General features: G+C 36.7%; 1 protein-coding gene across 1 annotated transcript in view; it reads left to right on the top strand.

Moving 5' to 3' along the window:
• Positions 1-3,190: 3,190 nt before the first annotated feature.
• Positions 3,191-22,544, top strand: part of vegfba (vascular endothelial growth factor Ba) — a 34,534-nt gene continuing 15,180 nt past the window's right edge. The window contains exons 1-4 of the mRNA XM_073820859.1: positions 3,191-4,043; positions 7,895-7,937; positions 11,112-11,308; positions 13,066-13,139. Of these exons, the coding sequence (XP_073676960.1) occupies positions 3,960-4,043; positions 7,895-7,937; positions 11,112-11,308; positions 13,066-13,139 (398 nt within the window). The 5' untranslated portion in view covers positions 3,191-3,959. The remainder of the gene's footprint in view (positions 4,044-7,894; positions 7,938-11,111; positions 11,309-13,065; positions 13,140-22,544) is intronic.

Raw genomic sequence — 22,544 nt, 5'->3', positions numbered from 1 at the left:
TGTAAGTATCTTCTGTAGCTTCTGAAGGGCAGTACTAAATGAAAAAAATATGATATTTAGGCAAAGTAAGGAAAAAGTACATATTTCAGTTCATTCAAAAGTTTACACCCGGCTCTTAATGCATTGTTTTTCCTTCTGAAGCATCAGTGAGCGTTTGAACCTTCTGTAATAGTTGCATATTAGTCCCTCAGTGTGAAAAGATGGATCTCAAAATTATACAATCATTGTTGGAAATGGTTCAAATACACAAAAAAAATACAAAAAAAGAATTTGTGAGATCTGAAGGATTTTTCTGAAGAACGGCAGGCAGTTTAACCGTTCAGGACAAACAAGTGACTCATGAACAACTATCACTAAACAAAACAAAACAACATCTGTGGATCATTCAGGTAACAACACAGTATTAAGAATCAAGTGTATGTAAACTTTTGAGCAGGGTCAACAAGTTCTATTTTTATATATCAACTACTCTTGTGGACTATATGTAAATGTCTTTTATGTGAAATATGTTATTCAGATCAGTACTGAATAAAAAATAACATGCATTTTGTATGATCCCTCTTATTTTGGTAAAAAAATTTACATTTTGCAGATTCTGCAAGGTGTATGTAAACTTTTGACCTCAACTGTATACTTCAAGAAGGCATTATAAGTGACATTTGCTAAGGTAAGCAACACTATTGCTATTTCTTAATCTTGGTCTGACTCATTGTTCACCTGAATGATAAAACAGCCTAAAAAATCCCATAGACTTGCTTTGCTTGTTGTTTATTGCCCCACTCCTCTTAGCAAACAAAAACCTCTACTACGTCATTCCCAATTAGCGACGTTCTTTCCTGACATTCTAGAATCCACTCCAGTAGACGAATGTCACAGAAGCCTCACATTCCCAAAGCCTGTGCAGATGTTGACAATCTGGGCTGTTCTGTGACTCCACGGACTGGGACTCAGTCTGATGTGGTTTTCTGATATGGCATGGGCCCATATGCAGGTGCTCCTCTCTGCTTAGGTCTGATCTTGAAGATACCAGCTTTCAGGAATGTGTCAGGGACAGTTTACTGGTGTTTTTTCTGCTTGTCTGTCTCTACAAGAGCACCTATCATTTTGATGTTTTAAAACTAAACTCTTAGGGCACTGTCTGGAGAGACTTCACAGAAGTGCTAACAACATCGCCTAGAGTTCAGCAGTATCGATGGTGAAATCTTGTGACCTTGGCTCAGTTTGTTTATTTGGATATGTGATGACTGGACCTTCTCTCCTGACCACTCTGGGTTTTCCAGAAGGCATTTAGATAGTTATGCTCTGAACGGGGCTCTTTGCGGTTGTCAGCTTTAATGCTGTAAGCAGTCCAGGAGAGATAGAACAGCCTGCATTCCTGCAGCCCACATGATTTTTTTTTACTCTGTGTAACCCAAACATACCTGTGGGTGATGTTGAGGGTCTTCACATGCAAGCAAAGTCGAGTGGGTTCAGGTTTGTTAGTTTGTTAAATCAATCCATTCAGATGCTGTTCAACCTAATTATATTGAATTTACACCTGAAGATAGTCACAGTAGTGACTTCTAATGTTTATAATATAGTCATGGCTGTTGATACACAGAAAAGTCTGACTTAATTGCTTTTGAAAATGGTTTTAAAAACTTTTTTTTGCATTAGGAAGCAAAAGTTTGTAATCTCTGACTACAGTTGTGGTTATTGGCCAGTTGTCTCAAAGCATTAACTGCTTTAGAAAGTGTTTTCTTCCCGTAAGAATGGATGCGGCCATTTGTAAAATGTATATGTCAGGCTTCCGGTCTCATCCACTTTCTGAAGCGTCTGTAATAGTTGCATATGAGTTCCTCAGTTGTCCTCAGTGTGAAAAGATGGATCTCAAAATCATAGTCATTGTTGGAAAGGGTTCAAATACACAAAAATGCTGAAAAACCAAAGAATCTGTGGGACCTGAAGGAGTTTTTTGAAGACCAGCGGGCAGTTTAACTGTTCAGGACAAACAAGGGACTCATGAACAACTATTACTAAAAAACAATTAGATTAAGAATCAATTTTATGTAAACTTTTGAACAGGGTCATTTTTATAAACTATTATTTTCACTTGTGGACTATATGTAAACATAATTTATGTGAAATACCTTATTGAGTTCAGTACTAAATAACAAATAACATGTGTTTTGTATGATCCCTCTTATTTTGGTAAAATAATTAACATTTTGCAGATTCTGCAAGGTGTATATAAACTTTTGACTTCAGCTGTATTTCCCAATAGCGCCTAATGAACCGGAAGTCTCACCCGTAGGTAGGCTTACTTTCATGTTAACGAATAAGATGTAGCCTATAATGTTTCTTTTTAATTAGCATGTAAAAGTTGGTCATTTCTGCACTGCAAATAGGTCCTGTCCACAGCAACTGCTTCACATAAAATAAATAAGTTATAATATAAATAATAATATACAATAATAGTCTAGTCAAAATTGTAAATTATCATTTAAACGTACTCACGTCTTGTAATAGTGTAGAACAAATACGTTATTTGTAGGAAAATGTCCAAACTGCTGTTTTCCATACTACCAAGTGAATGGTGACATGGCTTGCCTTGGTAAGAGTTTTTTTCCTTTCAACTTCAATCAAACCTATCGTCAGTTCCATCCTTCCGCAGGAAAATATAGTCCCGGTTGGCATTTGGTCTTTATGGGCGCCGCGCAGTGATATAGTAGCTAGGTGAACAGGTGTTTAGCGTCATAGCCGTTTCTACACCGTTAAAATGTTTTGTATGATAACCTTCAAGTGTAATTCATGTGTTAACTGGTTTGACTTAAGTCAAAAATATTATTGAATATGACGGAATTAACCGGACTAGCCTTCATTAGCTTAAAACTACTCAGGTAAGATAGATTCAGCTTCTTAAAGAAATAACCGCTCAGTTTTGTTTTAAATTGTTAATCCCCGCTATATACCAATCAATCCACATCTAAAAACGAAACTAGTCGTTTTATAATCATCCTATCTTTTTGTAAAAAACGAAAAGAACCCCAAAACACCCTGAGAGTTAATAATTGTTCACCTCGCGATGCGCGAGCATTACACCTGTGCGGGTTTGCGCGCGAGCAAAGTCTGCGCGTCAGGAGGAAAAAAAGAAAAGTTCCACGAGCGCGACGGTGACGCGCACCGAGAGTTGCGGAGCGTGTGAGTCCTGAAGGGCAAATAAGAGACTGAAGAAAACGACCTTATCCATATCAAGGTGCATTTCTCTCATTCCTATTTCATATAGGCTCAAGTGCGCCTACATTGCGCGTGTTGACAGTATAGATTATGTATATGTCGAAGATTTTAATTATAAGATCTTGTGTCTGACAAGCAAAGCGTCATCATGGGTTTTGGTGGGCATGATTTCACTGGTGACCTACAGTAGCACGGGATGCGCCGCACAAAGCAGGTCTGAAATGCCAGACGGGAGACGCAGAGACCTTCAGAAGGCTCATAACATCGATTCTTGAGGATATATTTATTTGTTACCGGATATATTTCCCTGGACCGTAAGGACGTACTCTAGTGCCACCGGGAATTTTGCTCCGAGGGAACCGGTCTAAATGAAACGCACGGAATGCATGGAAAACTCTCCTGTGAAATAACATGTATGGGATTTATTGTAGCTAGTTATTTATAGTAAATACGACCATCTGAGCCTCAGAAGCTTGATTTTATACTTAAAGTGTCCGCGTTTTATTATCTTAAAAGTTAAGATATTTAATTTTTCCGTTTTGTTTTCTCATTAAACCATGACAGGGATGACAATTGCCTTGTTTTTTGAGAATCTCCTGAGTAAACTGTCATTGCTTGGATTAAAGATGTTGGATTCGGATGTGAAAGTGGAATAATCATTCGTTGAGATTTGACAACTGTAAGGACTGGACGTTGGACCTGCTATATATACTATTTCTGACTTTTCTTGGTGAACTCAAACAATGGGGATCAAACTGAGAGTTATTCTGGGAATGTTTCAGTTCGTCTCACTTACCAGAATATCAACACAATGTGCCAAAACACCGGTAAGAACATGTTTTTTTTATTATTATAATAATTAATAATATTTGTGTTATTATTAAATATCAGACAGTGGCATTACAGTGTTCGTACAATACTTATTTTTTATTTAGCTAGATTTTAAAATGTATGTTTTTTAAGTCTTTACGCTTATGTAATTAATTTAACTACTGCTTGGCTGTCTTTTATCACACACTCGATAAGTATCTTTTAATTCCTCACTATTGCTTGTAAAACGCACTTTATAGAGCTGAGTTAATGCACAACACTCTTCTGGGCATTGTATGTGTTGAAATAACCCGACGGTCATTGACGTTTGCCAGGATGGGAAAGGTGCTGCTTTTAAACATGTAATGCTCTGATTAAAGCCACCAATTTAGTGATCACTATACAGTGGACATATGTTTAGTGCTGTCTGAGAACGCATTAAAGCGAGCTGAGGGTGTTAAGCACATCATGGGGGTGTGGCCTGTATTATAATATTAATACAATGTGGTGCACAATAATAGGGTAATATTAATAATATAACATTATAATATAATTCTAGAATATTTTATGATTTGTAAAAAAAAAATATATATATATATATATATATATATATATATATATATATATATATATTAATTAAATGCATAGTGTAATGTGCTTTTAATGTTATTATTATTTTTTTTTTTTTAGTACGTAAAAATATAGTACGTTTACGTCTCATAGTCCTAGTGTGTGTTAAATAATATTGTGCGATTATTAAATTCTAAATCATGTTTTATTTATTATAATCAATATATATGTATTATAATATGTTTGTTTGTCCTAAAAAAATATGTACTTTTATTTGTTTTGTTTTTTTGGCTGGGTTTCAGAAGGATAGACAGTGACGCACGTCTTTTCTTATCTTTATCTTCACATACACAAGTTTTTGTCAACAGTACAGCCGTCAGGCCAGTATACGACACCTACTGTTAGCACTAATTGCGTTGCGGGATGAATACAGTAGCACATGAAGGCAGGATGGCAGAATGCACTGAATTTGCGCATCTCCGTTATTCGTAAGCCCAGCGGTATGTGGTCGGTGTACGTGTGACCGGAGCTCTGCTTTATGGATGCATATCATAAGTCTTCGTAATGATGCAGCTCCACTCATCGTTTGTCCTGTTGTGTTTATAGCCGAAACTTCGGTTATTTATTTTAGCCTGCAGTTTGGCTCTAGTATATTTAATTTGATGATGCTGAAGATGCTGTGAAATGTAAACCCTGAGAAATGTTGCATTGCATTACATTGCATGCTGCCAGTCTTGGTGTTAAGTGCACCTCAAATGCATGGTAAGGTAAGGCATGATTTTCAAAAATCTAACTCTTTGACCTTTAGGTTTCTATGTGTCACCTGCAAAGTGATGCTGAAGTTGCTATTGCCCAGTGGGCAGTGATCAGGGTTGCCAGGTCCCAGACAAATTTTCAGCCCATAGCTGAAAACTACAGTGGACTTAGTTTTTTCACTCAGAAATTGTTAGTAAATTTCACAATACTGCAAACAAATAGCCAATAAAAAGTGAAAGAAACATGACGTTTTGAAACATAAAGACTTAAACAGTAAGAGATACTCCAATAAGCTAAGATTAGTTTTATTGGCAACTTCAATAATCTTTAAGTTTTTTTTTTTTTTTTGCTTTTAATTCTTTCTTTGCAAGAGCAATGATTGATTTTAATTTTCAGCCCTTTTCTGGATGAACTGCTTAAAATGTGAGTAATAATTATTAATAATATTGCCACAAAGTGATATACAAAATATCTTCATGGAACATGATCTTACTTACTATCCTGATGATTTTTGGCATAAAAGAAAAATCAATAAATAAAAGTAATGGATTGTTGGCTATTGCTAAAAATATACCCGTGCGACTCATGACTGGTTTTGTTGTCCAGGATCACATATTGTCCTTTTACTTTTCCAGTTTTTTAACATACTGTAGTCTGTACATATCTTCACACAATAAACTCATGACCATTATTAAAGGAGAAGTTCACTTCCAGGACAAAAATTACAGATAATGTACTCACCCTTATTATCATCCAAGATGTTCATGTCTTTCTTTCTTCATTCGGAAGGTTCTAGCGAAACAACAATCAGTTATTTTCTAAAAAAAAAAAAAAAAATTGACAATTTATATACTTTTTAACCTAGAAAGCTGAGAACACTAGTGAAAATACATCTGCTTGCATTTTTTTTATCTTCAAATAACATCATCATCATAAATATATAACAATGTAGCTGAATTCAGAACATCTTAGTATTTGATTTGTCGCTTTTTGCTTTAATGACTGCAACACTATGACTTGACATGAAGAAAACCTGATGATCATTCTTTAGCATGATTTAAGGTCATTCAAAAAGCATCTTGTGTTTCAGTGAAAGAAATAAAAAAACTTTTGTAAAAAGGATTTCTCATTCTTAAAGATATAGTTCACCCAAAAATGAAAATGACCCCATGATTTTCTCACCCTCAAGCCATTGTAGGTGTACATGACTTTCTTTTTTCAGACGAATACAATCCATCCATCATAAAAAGTGCTCCACATGGCCCCAGGGGGTTAATAAAGGTAAAATGTTGGAGGATTTCGATGTAAGCCAAGAGGAGGCTGGTTTTATCTTTACTGTAAACAAAACTTGGTTCTCGCGCGACTAGCATATTCTCTGAACTGGAGTTTAGACTATGTCTACATCCTAAACCATCTGCTGGAACGCCACTCTCTCATGAACATGAGTACAACAGTTAGCGAAAGTTAGAGATTATGGTTTATAAACCATTAAATATGGATATTTTTCTTACACAAACATATAGATTTGCTTCAGAAGGCCTTTATTATACATTCTGTATATTTTCAGATTTTAATGAAAAAAAAAAATCACAGATTTTCCATGGGGACTCAACTATAGCACTGCCAGATACCTGCTGTTCAGTTTGAAAACCTCAGTTCCTAATGCTTAAGTCCATTCACAGACACCAGACTGACCCATGGGCCTCAGGTGGAGGGGGATTGTGGGAGAGCGAGGCGGCTGAGCCAATGATTGGTGCTCAAACTCAAGGGCTCTTAGAAAGAGAGGGCTGACGCAGCCAAATCCAGCCAACTGCTGCTGCAGAAAAAAGCTGGCAGTGCTGTGATTTTCAGTATGTGTGCATTTCAGAGAGAGAAAGTGAATGTTAATATGTGTGTGAAAGTGTGTGTGTGTGCCAGTCGCCTTGCCAGCTCTGAACTGGCTGCTGTATTTCACAACGGCACAGAGGCAGGAGGTAGATGAAGAACTGACTGGCTCAACCCTCATATTGCAACACAGTATCTGCGGACGCCTCCTTGCACGTCACTACCGTGCAGTGATCTGCTTCTCTGATAAATAATGCATATAATTGCATTAAAACTTTATCTGATTTGTTTCAAAACAAATGCATTAAACACTTAGCTGAACATGCTGGCCTGTATCAGTGTAAAATCACCTTTAATGCGATTGTCACACATGCTTAGAAAAACTACCCACACAGTAAGCAGTCAGACATGGTGTGAGGAAGCGGTGTATGTGTGTGTTGTTTGCGCTGCAGTGCAAAGTCTGCTTTCTCCCTCAGCGGTGACCTTGTTCCAGTGCGCGGACCTCGGCGTATGAGGGGTGTGTTTGTGTGAATGTGTGCTAACATCCACCTTTATGCTGCTCTGGCACAAATAAACACTAGAAAAGCATTATGAGAAATGTTTTTCAGCATTATGTTGACTGGAATGAGCCTTTCATGGCACTATATAGAGTGTGTGCTTTTGTTATTGTCTCTGCTGTATGTTGTGTCTGACACTTTGTCTGTGTCCTTTCCTCTAGTCAGACCACTGGATGCCAACAGAGAGCCACAAATCTGGAGAAGGTATTGAGCCATGCTTTCTTTTGTTATCATCATAGGTGCATTACTAATTTAGTGAGGTTATATAATGTGTAATAAAACAGAGTACAATAAAATGAATCATTCAGGTCCTCAATGCTCATGGTGAAACACCTCTAGCAGCTACTGTGTCATTGCATTGCACCCATAATGGCCTACAGTACCGTTTAAAGAAAAGTTTTGTCTTAAGGAAATGCTTTATTTCAACAAGGGTGCATGAAATTAATTAATTGGTTCGTAATGGTTTCTTTAAAGTACCAGTATTGATGCTTAATATTTCCCAATAATTTACTCATCCACATGTCATCCAATATGTTCATGTCTTTCATTCTTTGGTTGAAAAGAAATTAAGGGTTTTGAGGAAAACATTTAAGGATTTTTCTCCATATAGTGGACTTCAATAGCGATCAGCAGGTTGAATGTCTAATTTGCAGTTTTAATGCAACTTCAAAAGGCTCTACACGATCCCAGCCAACGAATAAGGGTTATATCTAGTGAAACAATTGTGATTTTCTTAAAGAAAAAAATATATATATACTTTTTAACCACAAATGCTCGTCTTGCACTAGCTTGAAAAGGTCACGCGTGATGTTCGCGGAAGTATAGACCCAGTGTTTACAAAGCGAACATGCAAAGAAAGTCAAACGCCCATTACAAAAAAAAAACATGAAACAACGATGTTGACAATTTTGAAGTTGGAGGAAAAAATGAGATGGAGTTTTCGTCCTACCCTACCTTTTTGAGCCAATGTACAGACTAAGAACTAACTGTGCGTGACCTTTTCAACATGAAGTCGTAGACATGGGTGTTTGACTTTCTTTGCATGGTTGCTTTGTAAACGCTTGGTCAGTACTTCGGCCTACGTGACTAATGTGTTAAAGGGGTCATTGGATGCAAAACTCACTTTAACATGTTGTTTGAACATTAATGTGTGTTGGCAGTTTGTGTACACAACCACCCTACAATGATAAAAATCCACCCAGTGGTATTTTTTAATCTTTAAAAGTAATATCCCCTTTTTAAAATCAGGTCATTCTCAGCTTCTTGTCGGTGTGATGTCACACCGACAGAGGCCTCTCCCATGATAGTTGATTGACATGAGCGCCTTACCCTAGACACGTCCTCACCGAGCTGAAACAGTCCGACTCCGATCGCCATTGTGTGACTCAGGTGCAGGGGAAGACAAGAATGTCTCAGATTGAGCGATTGAGGTGTTCTGTTGTTGGATGTAATAATTAACATAGCAGTAGTCATTTACTCCAGACGTCTGAGCCACTGAAGATGCAGAGGATATTGTTAATTTCGTTTTTAAAAAGGAAAGCGCCGATCCTGAACTACATGCGTCTATTCATGCGAATCGTTCCTGATGCAGCTTCACCCACAGCAGAAGTGAGTTTTATGCATCTTTGCAAATGGCCTTTCTTAATAATGTGCTTGTTGGCAAGTTTTGCTGCTAAACGCGGCTAAAGTAAACATTACAGCTCATAATCCCACATCAGAGAGGGGCGGGGCGAGCAGAGCTCATTTGCATTTAAAGGGAGCATGCAATAAAATTAGTTGATTTCTTGCGGAGCTGATTAAGTGAAGGTAAAAGAGTGTTTTTTTTAAACTACTATTGAGAATTTTTAACCAAAGTATATTATAGATTTTTCATTAAGACCCTAAAGACTCATATGAACTTGTGGAAAATGGGCATCCGATGACCCCTTTAAGTCGAGCTAGTGCAAGACGAGCATTTGTGGTTAAATTGTATATAAAGTTGTATTTATTTATTTATTTTTTTAGAAAATGACAGATCGTTTTGCTAGTGTTACAGTACGTTGAAGCACAGAGAACACAGGAGTCTCAAACTTCACTTGAACAGTCTTTAATTATGCCAACGCAGGGGAAATACAACTTAGGAACACATGCAAACAACTAGTAACAAAGTATGCAGACGTTAGACCTGACGACATCTCAGGAACAGACAGAAACTAATATACACAGGATAATTAACAAAACAGGTGCATAGAATCAATCAACTAAACAAGAACAGGAAACATAACCAAATAAGGAAACTCAGGAACTACGACAAAGGTAAAACACGGAAAACAAGTCCACAACATGTACTAACTACACATGGTGCAACAAGATTCCAGCGGAATCTTCTAAGATCTGAGGTAAACAATCTGTTATTGCTTTCAGTATGGTTATAAGGTGATATTCACACAAACATTATACACATTTAACTTTAAATAAAGCACATTATCATTACCTGAGATTATAACGGTCATATAGTTTCTATGTTGAAGTCGTAAACACGCATTGTGCAAGATGAGCATTTGTGGTGAAGTATATAAATGTTTATTTTTTTAGAAAATGGCCAATCATTTCACTAGGTAAGACCCTTATTCCTCGGCTAGGATCGTGTAGAGCCCGTTGAAACTGTAATTTGTACCCAAACCCCGTTGATCCCTATTGAAGTCCACAAAATTGAGAATTTTTTTTTTTTTTCAAAAAACTTAATTTCTTTTTGTCTGAAGAAAGAAAGACATTAACATCTTGGATGACATGGGGGTGAGTAAATTAACAGGATATTTTTTATTCTGAAAGTGAACAAATCCTTTAAAAGAACGTTTCACAGGAAGTAATTGAAATACTTAATTTTGAAAAGCAAAGAAATCTTCACTGACAATGCACTTACTGTACATTTGATGATGTTGCACCAAGATAAATGTTAAAATACAAACTGTTTTGAAAGTACAGCCACAAGACTTTATCTTTATACGTGTTCACATGAGACTAACAAACATTCTGCATGGTTATATCCAATATTTCAACTCTTGTCTTGACCGTATAATGATTTATGCACAAGAATACCAGAAACAGATTGTTTACACTGAGAAAAATCAACCACCAGGAATTCTGTTGAAAACACATCTACATAGAAAAGACATTGCATCAATAATTTAGATCCTTGCATCAATATAATGTATAATCTATGTGTGTGCATGTATGATGTTGTTTTAAATTAATGATAAGGCAGGTTGCCTAATTAAACTCCCAGAATGCATTAATGTACACCGTTTTTACAACAGCATTTCACAGATTCTGTGTAAAACCTAGAATGTTTCTTGAAGATTTTCTTGCTCAGTGTTATTCATATATTCTCTCTCTCAGTGGTGAGGTGGTTGGATGTGTATCAGAGAAGTGGATGTCATCCCAGAGAGACGCTGGTGGAAGTCTGGCGGGAGTTTCCGTGGGAGACACATCACCTCTTCCTTCCGTCGTGTGTAACACTGCGCCGCTGTGGAGGCTGCTGCTCCGATGAGGCGCTAGAGTGTGTGCCATCAAAAACACACACACTTGTAATGGAGGTACATACACACACACACACACCAATGCACCTAATGTAGAGTTCACACAGGTGCAGTTCATCACATTAATTGTGGACATGTTCAGCAAACATTTGACATCCAGTGTCTTTTTATTAATAAAAGCCATATGTTTTGATCTCATGCATTCTTAAAGGAGTAGTTCACTTCCAGAGCAAAAATTTACAGATAATATATTCACCCCCTTGTCATCCAAGATGTTCATGTCTTTCTTTCTTCAGTCATAAAGAAATTATGTTTTTCGAGGAAAACATTTCAGGATTTCTCTCCATATAGTGGACTTTTATGGTGCCCCCCAGTTTGAACTTCCAAAATGCAGTTTAAATGCAGCTTCAAAGGGCTCTAAATGATCCCAGCCGAGGAAGAAGGGTCTTACCTAGCAAAACAATCAGTTATTTTCTAAAATTTATATACTTTTTAACCTCAAACACTCATCTTGGTCTAACTCTACATGAACTCTGTGTATTCCGGTTCATGACAGTTAAGGCATGTCGAAGTTTCTTAATAGAGTTTTTCGACATGCCTTTACAAAAAAAGCTAAAACAGCGGTGTAGGACGATTTTGAAGTTGGAGGAGAAAATTTGATTTTCAACATAACGTCATGAACCGGAATACTGTACACAGAGTTCATGCAAAGCTAGACAAGATGAGCATTTAAGGTTAAAAAGTTTATAAACTGTAAAAAAATCTGAAAATAACTGATCGTTTCGCTAAATAAAAGGAGCATTTAGAGCCATTTGAAGCTGCATTTAAACTGCATTTTGGAAGTTCAAACTCGGGGGCACCATAGAAGTCTACTATATGAGAGAAATCCTGAAATGTTTTCCTCCAAAAACATAATTTCTTTATGACTGAAAAAGGAAAGACATAAACATCTTGGATGACAATGGAGTGAGTACATTATTTGTACATTTTTGTTCTAGAAGTGAACTACTCTTTTAAATTTGGCTGAATTGTCCAAATACTTTTTGGGGACCTCTGTATATCATTGCATACTTCATTGTTCAACGTTTTGGGGTTAGTGAGATTTTTCTGATGATTTTGACATCTTTAATGCTCACCAAAGCTGCATTTATTTGATCAAAAATACAGTAAGGACAGTAAGAACACTTCAGTGTCACATGATCATTTAGAGATCATTCTAATATGCTGATTTGCTGCTCAAGAAACGTTTCTTCTTATTATCAATGTTAAAAACAGTTGAGCTGCCTAATATTTGAAAAATGTCTTTTTTAAAAATCTTACTGACACCCAACTTTTAAAAGGTTAATGTGCAGTAAAATACTTTTCATTTCACCCCTCATAGAAACCTTTCACACATACATGTACCATTTTACATTCACATGCTTAACGTGGTGGTATGCAACACACATATTACACACACGCTTGCATATACGTATACGTCAACAATGACAGATTGTTAGAGGCAAAGTACCTCCACTTACAAACTCAGCTCATATAATGCAAGATATCCAACCTCACGGCTTAGTATGGTGAATAAAACATTCAGAAAGACACACACACAGAGGACACACAGCATGAGTTAGTCATACATATTCAGTGTGGGTAGATGGAGTCTCTAGTGTAATGGATCAGGTTGGATCCTGGTCACGTACTGTATAGACAGATTGAAGGATAAAAGATGGAGTCATTACTATGCAGAACAGATTGTGCATCTGTGTATGTGTGTGTGCGTACGTGCATTTTAACGCTGACTCCTGCTCTGTTGAACTCCACAGCTCATGAGGACCTCATACATGAAGCATGAACTTGTACAGCTGCCTTTTACTGAACATAACCAGTGTGAGTGCAGGTGAGATACATGCTCACACACACAAACTGACCAAGCAATGTCAATAAGGTCAACATACCATAGACTTATATTGTTTTAATATAAAGCTATAGCATTATGACTTACAGACTAACCTAAACCCTAAGGGGCAGCATATATGACATGCTCTCGTGTTTAGAAAATTCTAGACAAAGCACTATGAAATTGGGTGGTCAAAACTTAATACTTAAAAACTACTTTTAATTTATGGGCCATCCTAAAATTGCAGTTCTTGTGACACCGAAAACTCAAATCAATGATTAATGCATCTAAGCAAAAAATTTTAAATCAGCAAGAAACATGAGAACATGTTCTGAGTAAACGTCTCTTTGTAGAATAATAAAAAAAAAAAAATATTTGTACAACAAAATCCTCATAATTGTTAAAAACCAGATACAGTCCAAGATTATTCAGACACTGGATATAATTTTAGATTTTTTTTACTTGTAGGTACAGGACACTATAGTTCATATAGTATAGTCTTAAAGGGATAGTTCACCCAAAAATGAAAATTTGATGTTTATCTGCTTACCCCCAGGGCATCCAAGATATAGGTGACTTTGTTTCCTCAGAAAAACACAAACGAAGATTTTTAACGAAAACCGGTGCAGTCTGCCAGCCATATAATGGACATAGATGGGCACCAAACCTTTAAAAGTAAACAAAAACACGCACAGACAAATCCAAATTACACCCTGTGACTCCTGAGGATACATTGATGTCCTAAGACATGAAACGATCGTTTTTTGGGAGAAACTGAACAGTATTTATATCATTTTTTACCTTTGATACACAGCCACGTCCATCTGTCATGAGCACGAGCTCATCATCCGGCTCGTTACATGTGTACGCGCTCTGGCGTAGAATACGCAAACACCGGAAGGGGAAATCGGTGAAAAGTCCCGGATGAGTTTGCGCAAACATAATCTTTTAGCTTTAAATCGGTTTGAACAATCAGGATAAGCGCAAGTAATTACCATTTTGAATAGCCGCTATACCCACAATCTCTGTGCTCTATGTTATACAATGAGTGTTGTATACATGCGACAGATCGCTTTCGACGTTTGCGTATACTACGCCAGAACGCGTTCACATGTAACGATCCGGATGCTAAACTCGTGCTCAGGACAGATGGACGTGGCTGTGTATCAAAGGTAAAAAATTATATAAATATTGTTCAGTTTCTCACAAAAACCGATCGTTTCGTGTCTTAAGACATCAATGTATCGTCAGGATTCGCAAGGTGTAATTTCAAATTTACAAATCTGTGCATGTTTTTGTTTACTTGTAAAGGTTTGGTGCCCATCCACTTCCATTATATGGCTGGCAGACTGCACCAGTTTTCGTTAAAAATCTTTGTGTTTTTCTGAGGAAACAAAGTCACCTACATCTTGGATGCCCTGGGGGTAAGCAGTTAAACATCAAATTTTCATTTTTGGGTGAACTATCCCTTTAAGTAGCACAGGTATATTTGTAGCAATAGCCAAAAATACATTGTATGGGTCAAAATGACAGATTTTCTATTTATGCCAAAAAGCATTTGGATATTAAGTAAAGATCAATGTTCCATTGATATTTTGTAAATTTCCTAACGTAAATATAAATTAACGTAATTTTTGATTAGTAATGTGCATTGCTAAGACTTTCATTTGGACAACTTTAACAGCAATTTTCTCACTATTTAGATTTTTTGCTCTCTTAGATTCCAGATTTTCCAATAGCTGTACCTCGGCCAAATATTGTCCTATCATAACAAACCATACATCACTGGAAAGCTTCTTTATTCAGTTTTTATTTCAGTGTGCTTTTATTTCATAGCAAATTGTGACATATTAAAACCCAAAAATATAAACAGAAATAAATATAAACATTTGCAACCAAAAATTATTCAGACACTTAGACCTTACCACCTAGTAAGTGTTTTTTCTTTAATTGATAATGCAACCTTTTTAAACCACAGACTAAACAAAATTAAGCATTGCTTGGTAAATTAGTCAACAAAGTATTGATAGTTGTGTAAATATTGTCATAATAACAGTTGTCTGAATTTTTTGGTTGATTGTAATCCATTACATACCTTTCTATTAAAGTTATCTGACATTATCTAGATGAATTTGTTCTGACACAGTTGAACTTTCACAGTTCTTGTCATTTTTTTTTTTTTACCATTTTCTAAACTATAGCAAATAATCTGTGATAATGTGAGAAATGTTGAAGGTGTCTGAACAAATCTTGGTTTGACTGTAATTATACAAACCTTAAACCTTAAAGGGATAGTTCACCCAAAAATGAAAATTACCCCATATTTTACTCATCCTCAAGCCATCCGAGATGTATATGACTTTTTTTTTATTTCAGACGAATACAATTGGAGTTATATTAAAGAATGTCCTGGCTCTTCCAAGCTTTATAATGGCAGTGAATGGGTGTTGAGATTTTGAAGTCCAATAAAGTGCATCCATCCATCATAAAAAGTGCTCCACGTGGCTCTGGGGTTTAATAAAGGCCTTCTGAAGTGAATTAATGCATTTGTGTAAGAAAAATATCCATATTTAAAACTTTATAAGCTTGAGGGTGAGTAAATCATGGGGCAATTTGAATTTTTGGGTGAACTATCCCTTTAAGAAAAAAGACTTTGAAATTCTAAACAAACATGCCAAGAATGCAAAGGTTTTTATACACTGTTTTGGGGTTAGTTCACTGTTGTCTTTTGAAATGTATTCATCTAAGAATCCTTATTATAGTTTATTGGAATGATTTCTGAAGGATCATGTTGCACTGAAGTCTGGAGTAATGATGCTGACAATTCAGCTTTGCATCATAAGAATAAATGTTTTTTTCTTTTTTTTGGATTAAATAAATGCAGATTATTATCAGGTATATTTACTCTGTTATTAAATCATAATCCCCTTCAAAACACTCAGAATGAAGGTTTTGTCACATTTGCCAACTTGTGGGGGGATTTTTGTCCCTTAGGAATAGATAAGTAAACCCACCCACACACACACCCCAATCCAAAGCCTATCTGACTTTCAGATCACCCCTCACACACACAAATGCACTTCCACCCTGTTTGTCACATGGGGAATGACCCCATCTCCCCACGGACTACTTCCTGAACCCACTCACAGAAAGTCGTCACCCCCGAAACACTCTTCTGTTGGCGCAAAGCCGAGCTGTCAACATCAGCTCTTTATCAGGTCATTGTGAGGTTCTCCTCAAAAGCCTTTTCAGAGGTTGTGGGGTTCGGATTAAGGCCATGGGTGGAGCCGAGCGTTTCGGTAAGAGCATTTACATGCGCTCGCCTCTCTATCCTCTCTTTGTAATACTGATCTGCCCCGTACGAACTGAACTCAGCACTGTTGACCAACCCTGAGTTACTTAAACACCCACGCTAACCACGCAGGCAAACAGCCAACATTATTAACTGCAGCCAGTCTGATTGTTCCGCTAATGCTCCCGTTATCATGCGATAAAACATTTATCTTACTCATAAAGTTTACACTCTCACATGCAAGAACCATTATCTTATGACAAATATATACGCATAATCAAATACTACTAGCATTAACACTGTTCTGATGTACATTATCTCATGTGGAAGTATGCAGGGTAATAAATACTCATTTAGATCTTGCAGATGGTTGTTATGTGGTTGCTTAAGCGCTTTGGATGGACACCAGGATGTTCTGGGTGGTTGCTTACTGGCCCAAGTCATATCTTAAAGGAGTAGTTCATCTGAAAATGAAAAATTGTTGAAAATGTACTTATCCTCAGACCATCCAAGATGTATATGAGTTTGTTTCTTCATCAAAACAGATTTGTAGAAATGTAGCAATACATCACTTGCTCACCAATAGATCCTCTGCAGTGAATGGGTGCCGTCAGAATGAAAGTCCAAACGAAATCAGAGCGATGGTTCTGTGAACGCTAGACTCTCGCGAGACGGTGCGTGATCTAACATGGCGGCGGCGCGCTGCTAGAAGCAGACAAACTTTTTTGCACACCTTGTTTTTTTTTTTTTTTTTTTTTTTCTCTCTCTTCTTCTCTCTTACATCACTTCCCACAAATACAATAAACTGGATTATAATTCGGACCTGGATCACCTAGAAGACTACATCGACGAATACTACAATAGACTCTGCACCATGGGACGCTCACAAAAAGCCAAAAAACCACGCATGGCGGACTCACCAGCTTCATCCAATTCATCTCCTTCACCTACATTGTCTCATCCCCCGTGCTGTCCCGAGGTAAGCGACATACTTACATCCATAGACAATAAACTATCCGGACTGGACGCAAGAGTAGCCCTAATAGAAGTACTGCACAAAGAATTTCAACAACTCCGCCACAGCCTGGAATACAGCCAACAACAAATCGACACGCTCACACAAGAAAACAGTTCGCTGCACAACTCCGTTACAACCCTCACAACGCAACTATCTAATGTTACCACCCAGCTCGCTTCCATCACCTCCGAAAACAAAACGATGAAAGAAACAATTTTGGACTTACAAGCACGCAGCATGAGGGACAACCTGATTTTCACCGGCATCTCCGAATCACCCACTGACGAACCCGAGAAAGCAGTCAAGGACTTTATGGTTAAACAGCTCAAACTTCCATCGGAAACTGTCAACAACATCACTTTTCACCGTGTTCACCGCCTAGGTCAAAAACTCAATAACGCCACCAGACCCCGCCCAATTATTGCCAAATTCGAACATTTCAAGCAAAAAGAACTGGTTCAACGACAGGGCAGACAGTTAAAGGACACCCATTACGGACTTAACGACCAGTTTCCACAAGAAATCATCCACAGACGTAAACAGCTAATCCCCATCCGCAAACAAATGATAAAAGAAGGAAAAAGAGCAATACTTACCGTGGACAAATTGTACATTGATGGACAGTTATTTAAAGACAAGGCAATTACTCCCTGGCTCTACTAACACCCTTTCCCTCAACAATATCATCCCAGCCATAATATGTTTTAATTAACCTGCATTCATTAAACACCATTGTTTTTGTTTTGTTTTGTTTTTTTACATATAATATATAATTTTTTTCCCCTCTGCTTTCTTTTTTTTTTCTCTTTTTTTTTTCTTTTCTCATTACATTTATAATATAATGCACCCATGTCTCAATGCACCACACAAGTATGCACATAATTTTTCAAACTCTGTGTTTTTTGGTTTGTTTGTTTTATTACTTGTTTTGTTGTAAATGCTTAGGTCTGTCTAGTGTTATTATGTCTTATTGTTCTGTATTTGATGTTTGCCAAACACACACATGTCAGTATAGAAATATTAACTTAACATGCAACTCAAATTTATAACCTGGAACATCCGTGGCATTAGCTCTCAGACAAAAAAAATTAAAATTCTCAACTATTTGGAAAATTTACAGGCAGATATATGTTTACTACAAGAAACACACCTTTCAGACTCAAAACAAAACACCCTAAGATCAACACAATTCATTCACTCATTTTCAGCAACTTATAATTCAAAACAAAGAGGAGTATGTATTCTGATAAGCAAAAGAATTCAATTTGTTCATAACACAACTGTTTCAGACCCAGAAGGACGTTTTATTATCATAAACATATCAATAAACAATAACCCGGTAACAATTGTCAATGTGTACGGCCCAAACTCAGATGACCCTACCTTTTTCCACTCTTTAGTTTCCTCAATTTCAAATTTCTCTAACTGTCCGGTAATTATAGGAGGCGATTTTAACACTGTAATTGAACCATCACTCGACAGATCCACAAATAATAAAAGAATCTGGCAATCAACTGGCACAATAATACAGTTCATGAAAGATTTTGGACTTGGTGATGGTTGGAGACTACAACACCCAACTGACAGAGAATACACATTTTACTCGCCGGTTCATCATAGTTACTCACGCATAGATTTTTTCCTAACTAGTAATTCAATCATACCAAATATCTCTGAACACAAAATCCACCCCATCAGCATCAGTGACCATGCTCCGGTAACACTCATATGGAACCCAGCTAATTCACATAAACAAATCAGTAGATGGCGCTTTAACATATCTCTCCTCAAAGACCCAGAGTTTGACAGTTATCTTAAAAGAGAGTGGACATCCTTCCTAGAAATAAACGACTCTCCAAAGTTACCAGCTTCATTAATTTGGGAAACGGGCAAAGCAGTACTAAGAGGTAAAATCATATCATTCTCTGTGCATAAAACGAAAGTAGAAAAACAAGAAGAAATCAGATTAGAAAAGAAAATAAAAGAACTGGAAATTTTACATGCAAAAAACCCAACTGAAGAAATATATAATGAACTAAGAAAACAAAAATTCCGGCTAAATGAAATCATTAATAAAAGAACTCAATTTCTAATTCATAGACTCCGTCAAGAGACCTTCCATCATAGCAACAAATCCAGTAAATATTTGGCCAATCAAATCAAAAGAAATAGAGAAAAAACAACAATTGCAACTATTAAAGACTCAGCAGGGAAGCCTACCAACTCTCCACAAGAAATAAATACAATATTTCGAAACTTCTATGCTAAACTTTATTCATCTGATAATAACACAAGACAAGAGGATATTAATTCATTTCTTAATAATATTGAACTCCCCAAACTTAACACAGAACAAATCAGTGCACTGGACAAACCAATCATAGAAAAAGAACTTCATATCGCCCTAAATCAAATGCCGAACAATAAAGCACCAGGACCCGACGGCTTCCCAGCTGAGTTTTATAAACACTTCTGGTCCATTTTATCCCCATTATTCATCAGAGCAATAACCGAAATTAAAGAGAACTCAAGATTACCAGTACACATGAACACAGCAACTATTTCACTCATCCCCAAACCTAATAAAGATCCAACCCTTCCGTCAAATTACCGTCCTATATCACTTATCAACGTAGACATCAAAATACTCAGCAAAGCTCTGGCACATAGAATTGAAAAAATTATCCCATTTATAATCCACCCAGATCAGACAGGTTTCATCAAAGGTAGGCATGCATCCAATAACACACGCAGACTATATGATTTAATCCATTATTCATCACTACAGCAGAAAGACACCCTCATAGTCACTTTAGATGCAGAAAAAGCTTTCGACAGAGTCAACTGGAACTTTCTTTTCACCACACTACAAAAATTTGGCTTTGGGGAGTCGTTTATTAACTGGATTAAGATTTTATACACAACACCTTCAGCCACAGTCAACACCAATGGACTAACATCACAAAGCTTCACACTGCACAGGGGGACTAGGCAGGGATGTCCACTCTCTCCATCTTTATTTACCATCTTCATTGAACCCTTAGCAGCAGCCATCCGCCAGAATCCACTCATCAAAGGAATTCACACACCCCAAACCCAACATAAGATTAGTTTATATGCCGATGATATCTTACTCTTTTTACAAAATCCTCAGTCATCTCTACAAGAAATAACTAAAACCATTGATTCATACTCTAAAATTTCCGATTATGCAATAAACTGGAATAAATCTTTAATCCTTCCACTACATCAATCTAAATGGGATGTGGCAGCCCAGGTATCACCCATTCCTGTATGCACAGGTCACATCACTTACTTAGGCGTTAGGGTTTCCTCCAGGCTGTCAGAGCTGAATGGACTCAATTTCACTCCTTTATTAAAAACAGTAGAAGATGACCTCAATCGCTGGCACAATTTACCAATCTCAATCCAGGGAAGAATAGCAATAATCAAAATGACAGTACTCCCTAAAATAAACTACCTATTTTCAATGATCCCAACACAGCCTACTCTCAATTGGTTCAAATCTCTAGACTCCATCATCAACCGATTCTACTGGAAAAATAAACCACCAAGGATAAAATTAAGCACTTTACAAAAACCCAAATCTTTAGGAGGCTTAGAAGCACCACATTTTTACCATTACTCGCTAGCAAACCAACTCCAATACATATATAAATGGACTCACCCCACTCAGGCAGACACCATTTGGCTAGATATAGAACAATCACTTTGCAAAAACATACACATATCAGACATTCCATTTCTTAGTCAGTCCATTAAACATCACTCATGCTTCAAAGCCTTGACAATAGCTTCAGCTCTGACGGCCTGGTGGAGATATTATCAAATCACAAACTCCAATCTGGCTCCATCTAACTTCACCCCACTCTGGAATAACCCTGACTTCACAAGTAACAAAAAAATACTAAATTTTCATAAATGGGCAGATAAGGGTATCACACATATTAATCACATTTTTCAGTCAAACAAACTGGTTCCATTTTCCTACCTAGTCCAGAAGTACGGTATTGGGAGCAATCAATTCTTGACTTATTTGCAACTCAAATCAGCTGTCTTATCTAAAATCAATAACAGAACCATCAATCTTCACCTTCCTTCCGCAGTAGCAGATTTAGTTAATATATCGTCCCCCAAGAAATTACTTTCTAAATTATACAAAATGATAACCAATTCAAATAAAACCTTAAGTTTACCAATAACCAAATGGGAAAAAGACCTTTCTATTGCTCCTGATACCGACTTCTGGAGTCAAATTTGTAATAATATTTATTCCATGACTAAAAACGCCAACCTTCAGCTCATACAGTACAAGACCCTTCATAGAACACACTACACTGGGGAAAGGCTGTTTAAAATGGGATTCACATCAGAAACTTGCGTGCACTGCTCACAAAATAGCCCGGACACATATATCCACGCCACATGGCACTGCCCACCCATTAAACAATTCTGGGAAGATGTTACTGAATCCCTATCCCACCTCCTGGGTTGTCACATCCCATTATCCCCTTCACTCTGTCTACTGGGCGATCTATCAACACTTAATCAGGAAATAACAAACAAAAGGATACTCCTCATAGCTCTAGCCATTGCCAAGAAAACTATCTTCTTGAACTGGAAATCCCGAAACACCATTCACATAACACACTGGAAAAATTTGCTTACAGAATACATCTCCCTAGAATATTTTTCATCTCCATATACATCAGAATCGCAACATCCAACATCAGACCTCAGTCAACTCTTACAAATCTGACACACTTATCTTTAAGTATTCACAAAATATTATTCATATTTATATAAGGTATTAGTAACATGAGTGTTTTCATTATTATTATTTTTATTATTATTAATATTAATATTATTATTATTATTATTATTATTATTATTGTTGTTGTTTTCATTTATTGTATCACTATATCAGAGAAACATTGAAAAGTAATAAATTGATGGGATGATGTTTTGTATGGACGGTAACAGTTTTCTGAAGATTACATCATTAAATATACATAATTAAAAATTTATAAATATAAATAAATTAAAACTGCACCCAACAAATACCACCCATGTT

This window comes from Garra rufa, chromosome 16 (genome assembly GCF_049309525.1).
Source record: "Garra rufa chromosome 16, GarRuf1.0, whole genome shotgun sequence".
NCBI lineage: Eukaryota > Metazoa > Chordata > Actinopteri > Cypriniformes > Cyprinidae > Garra > Garra rufa.
Note: the sequence above shows the minus strand (reverse complement) of the source record. Positions and strands in the feature narration are given on the sequence as shown.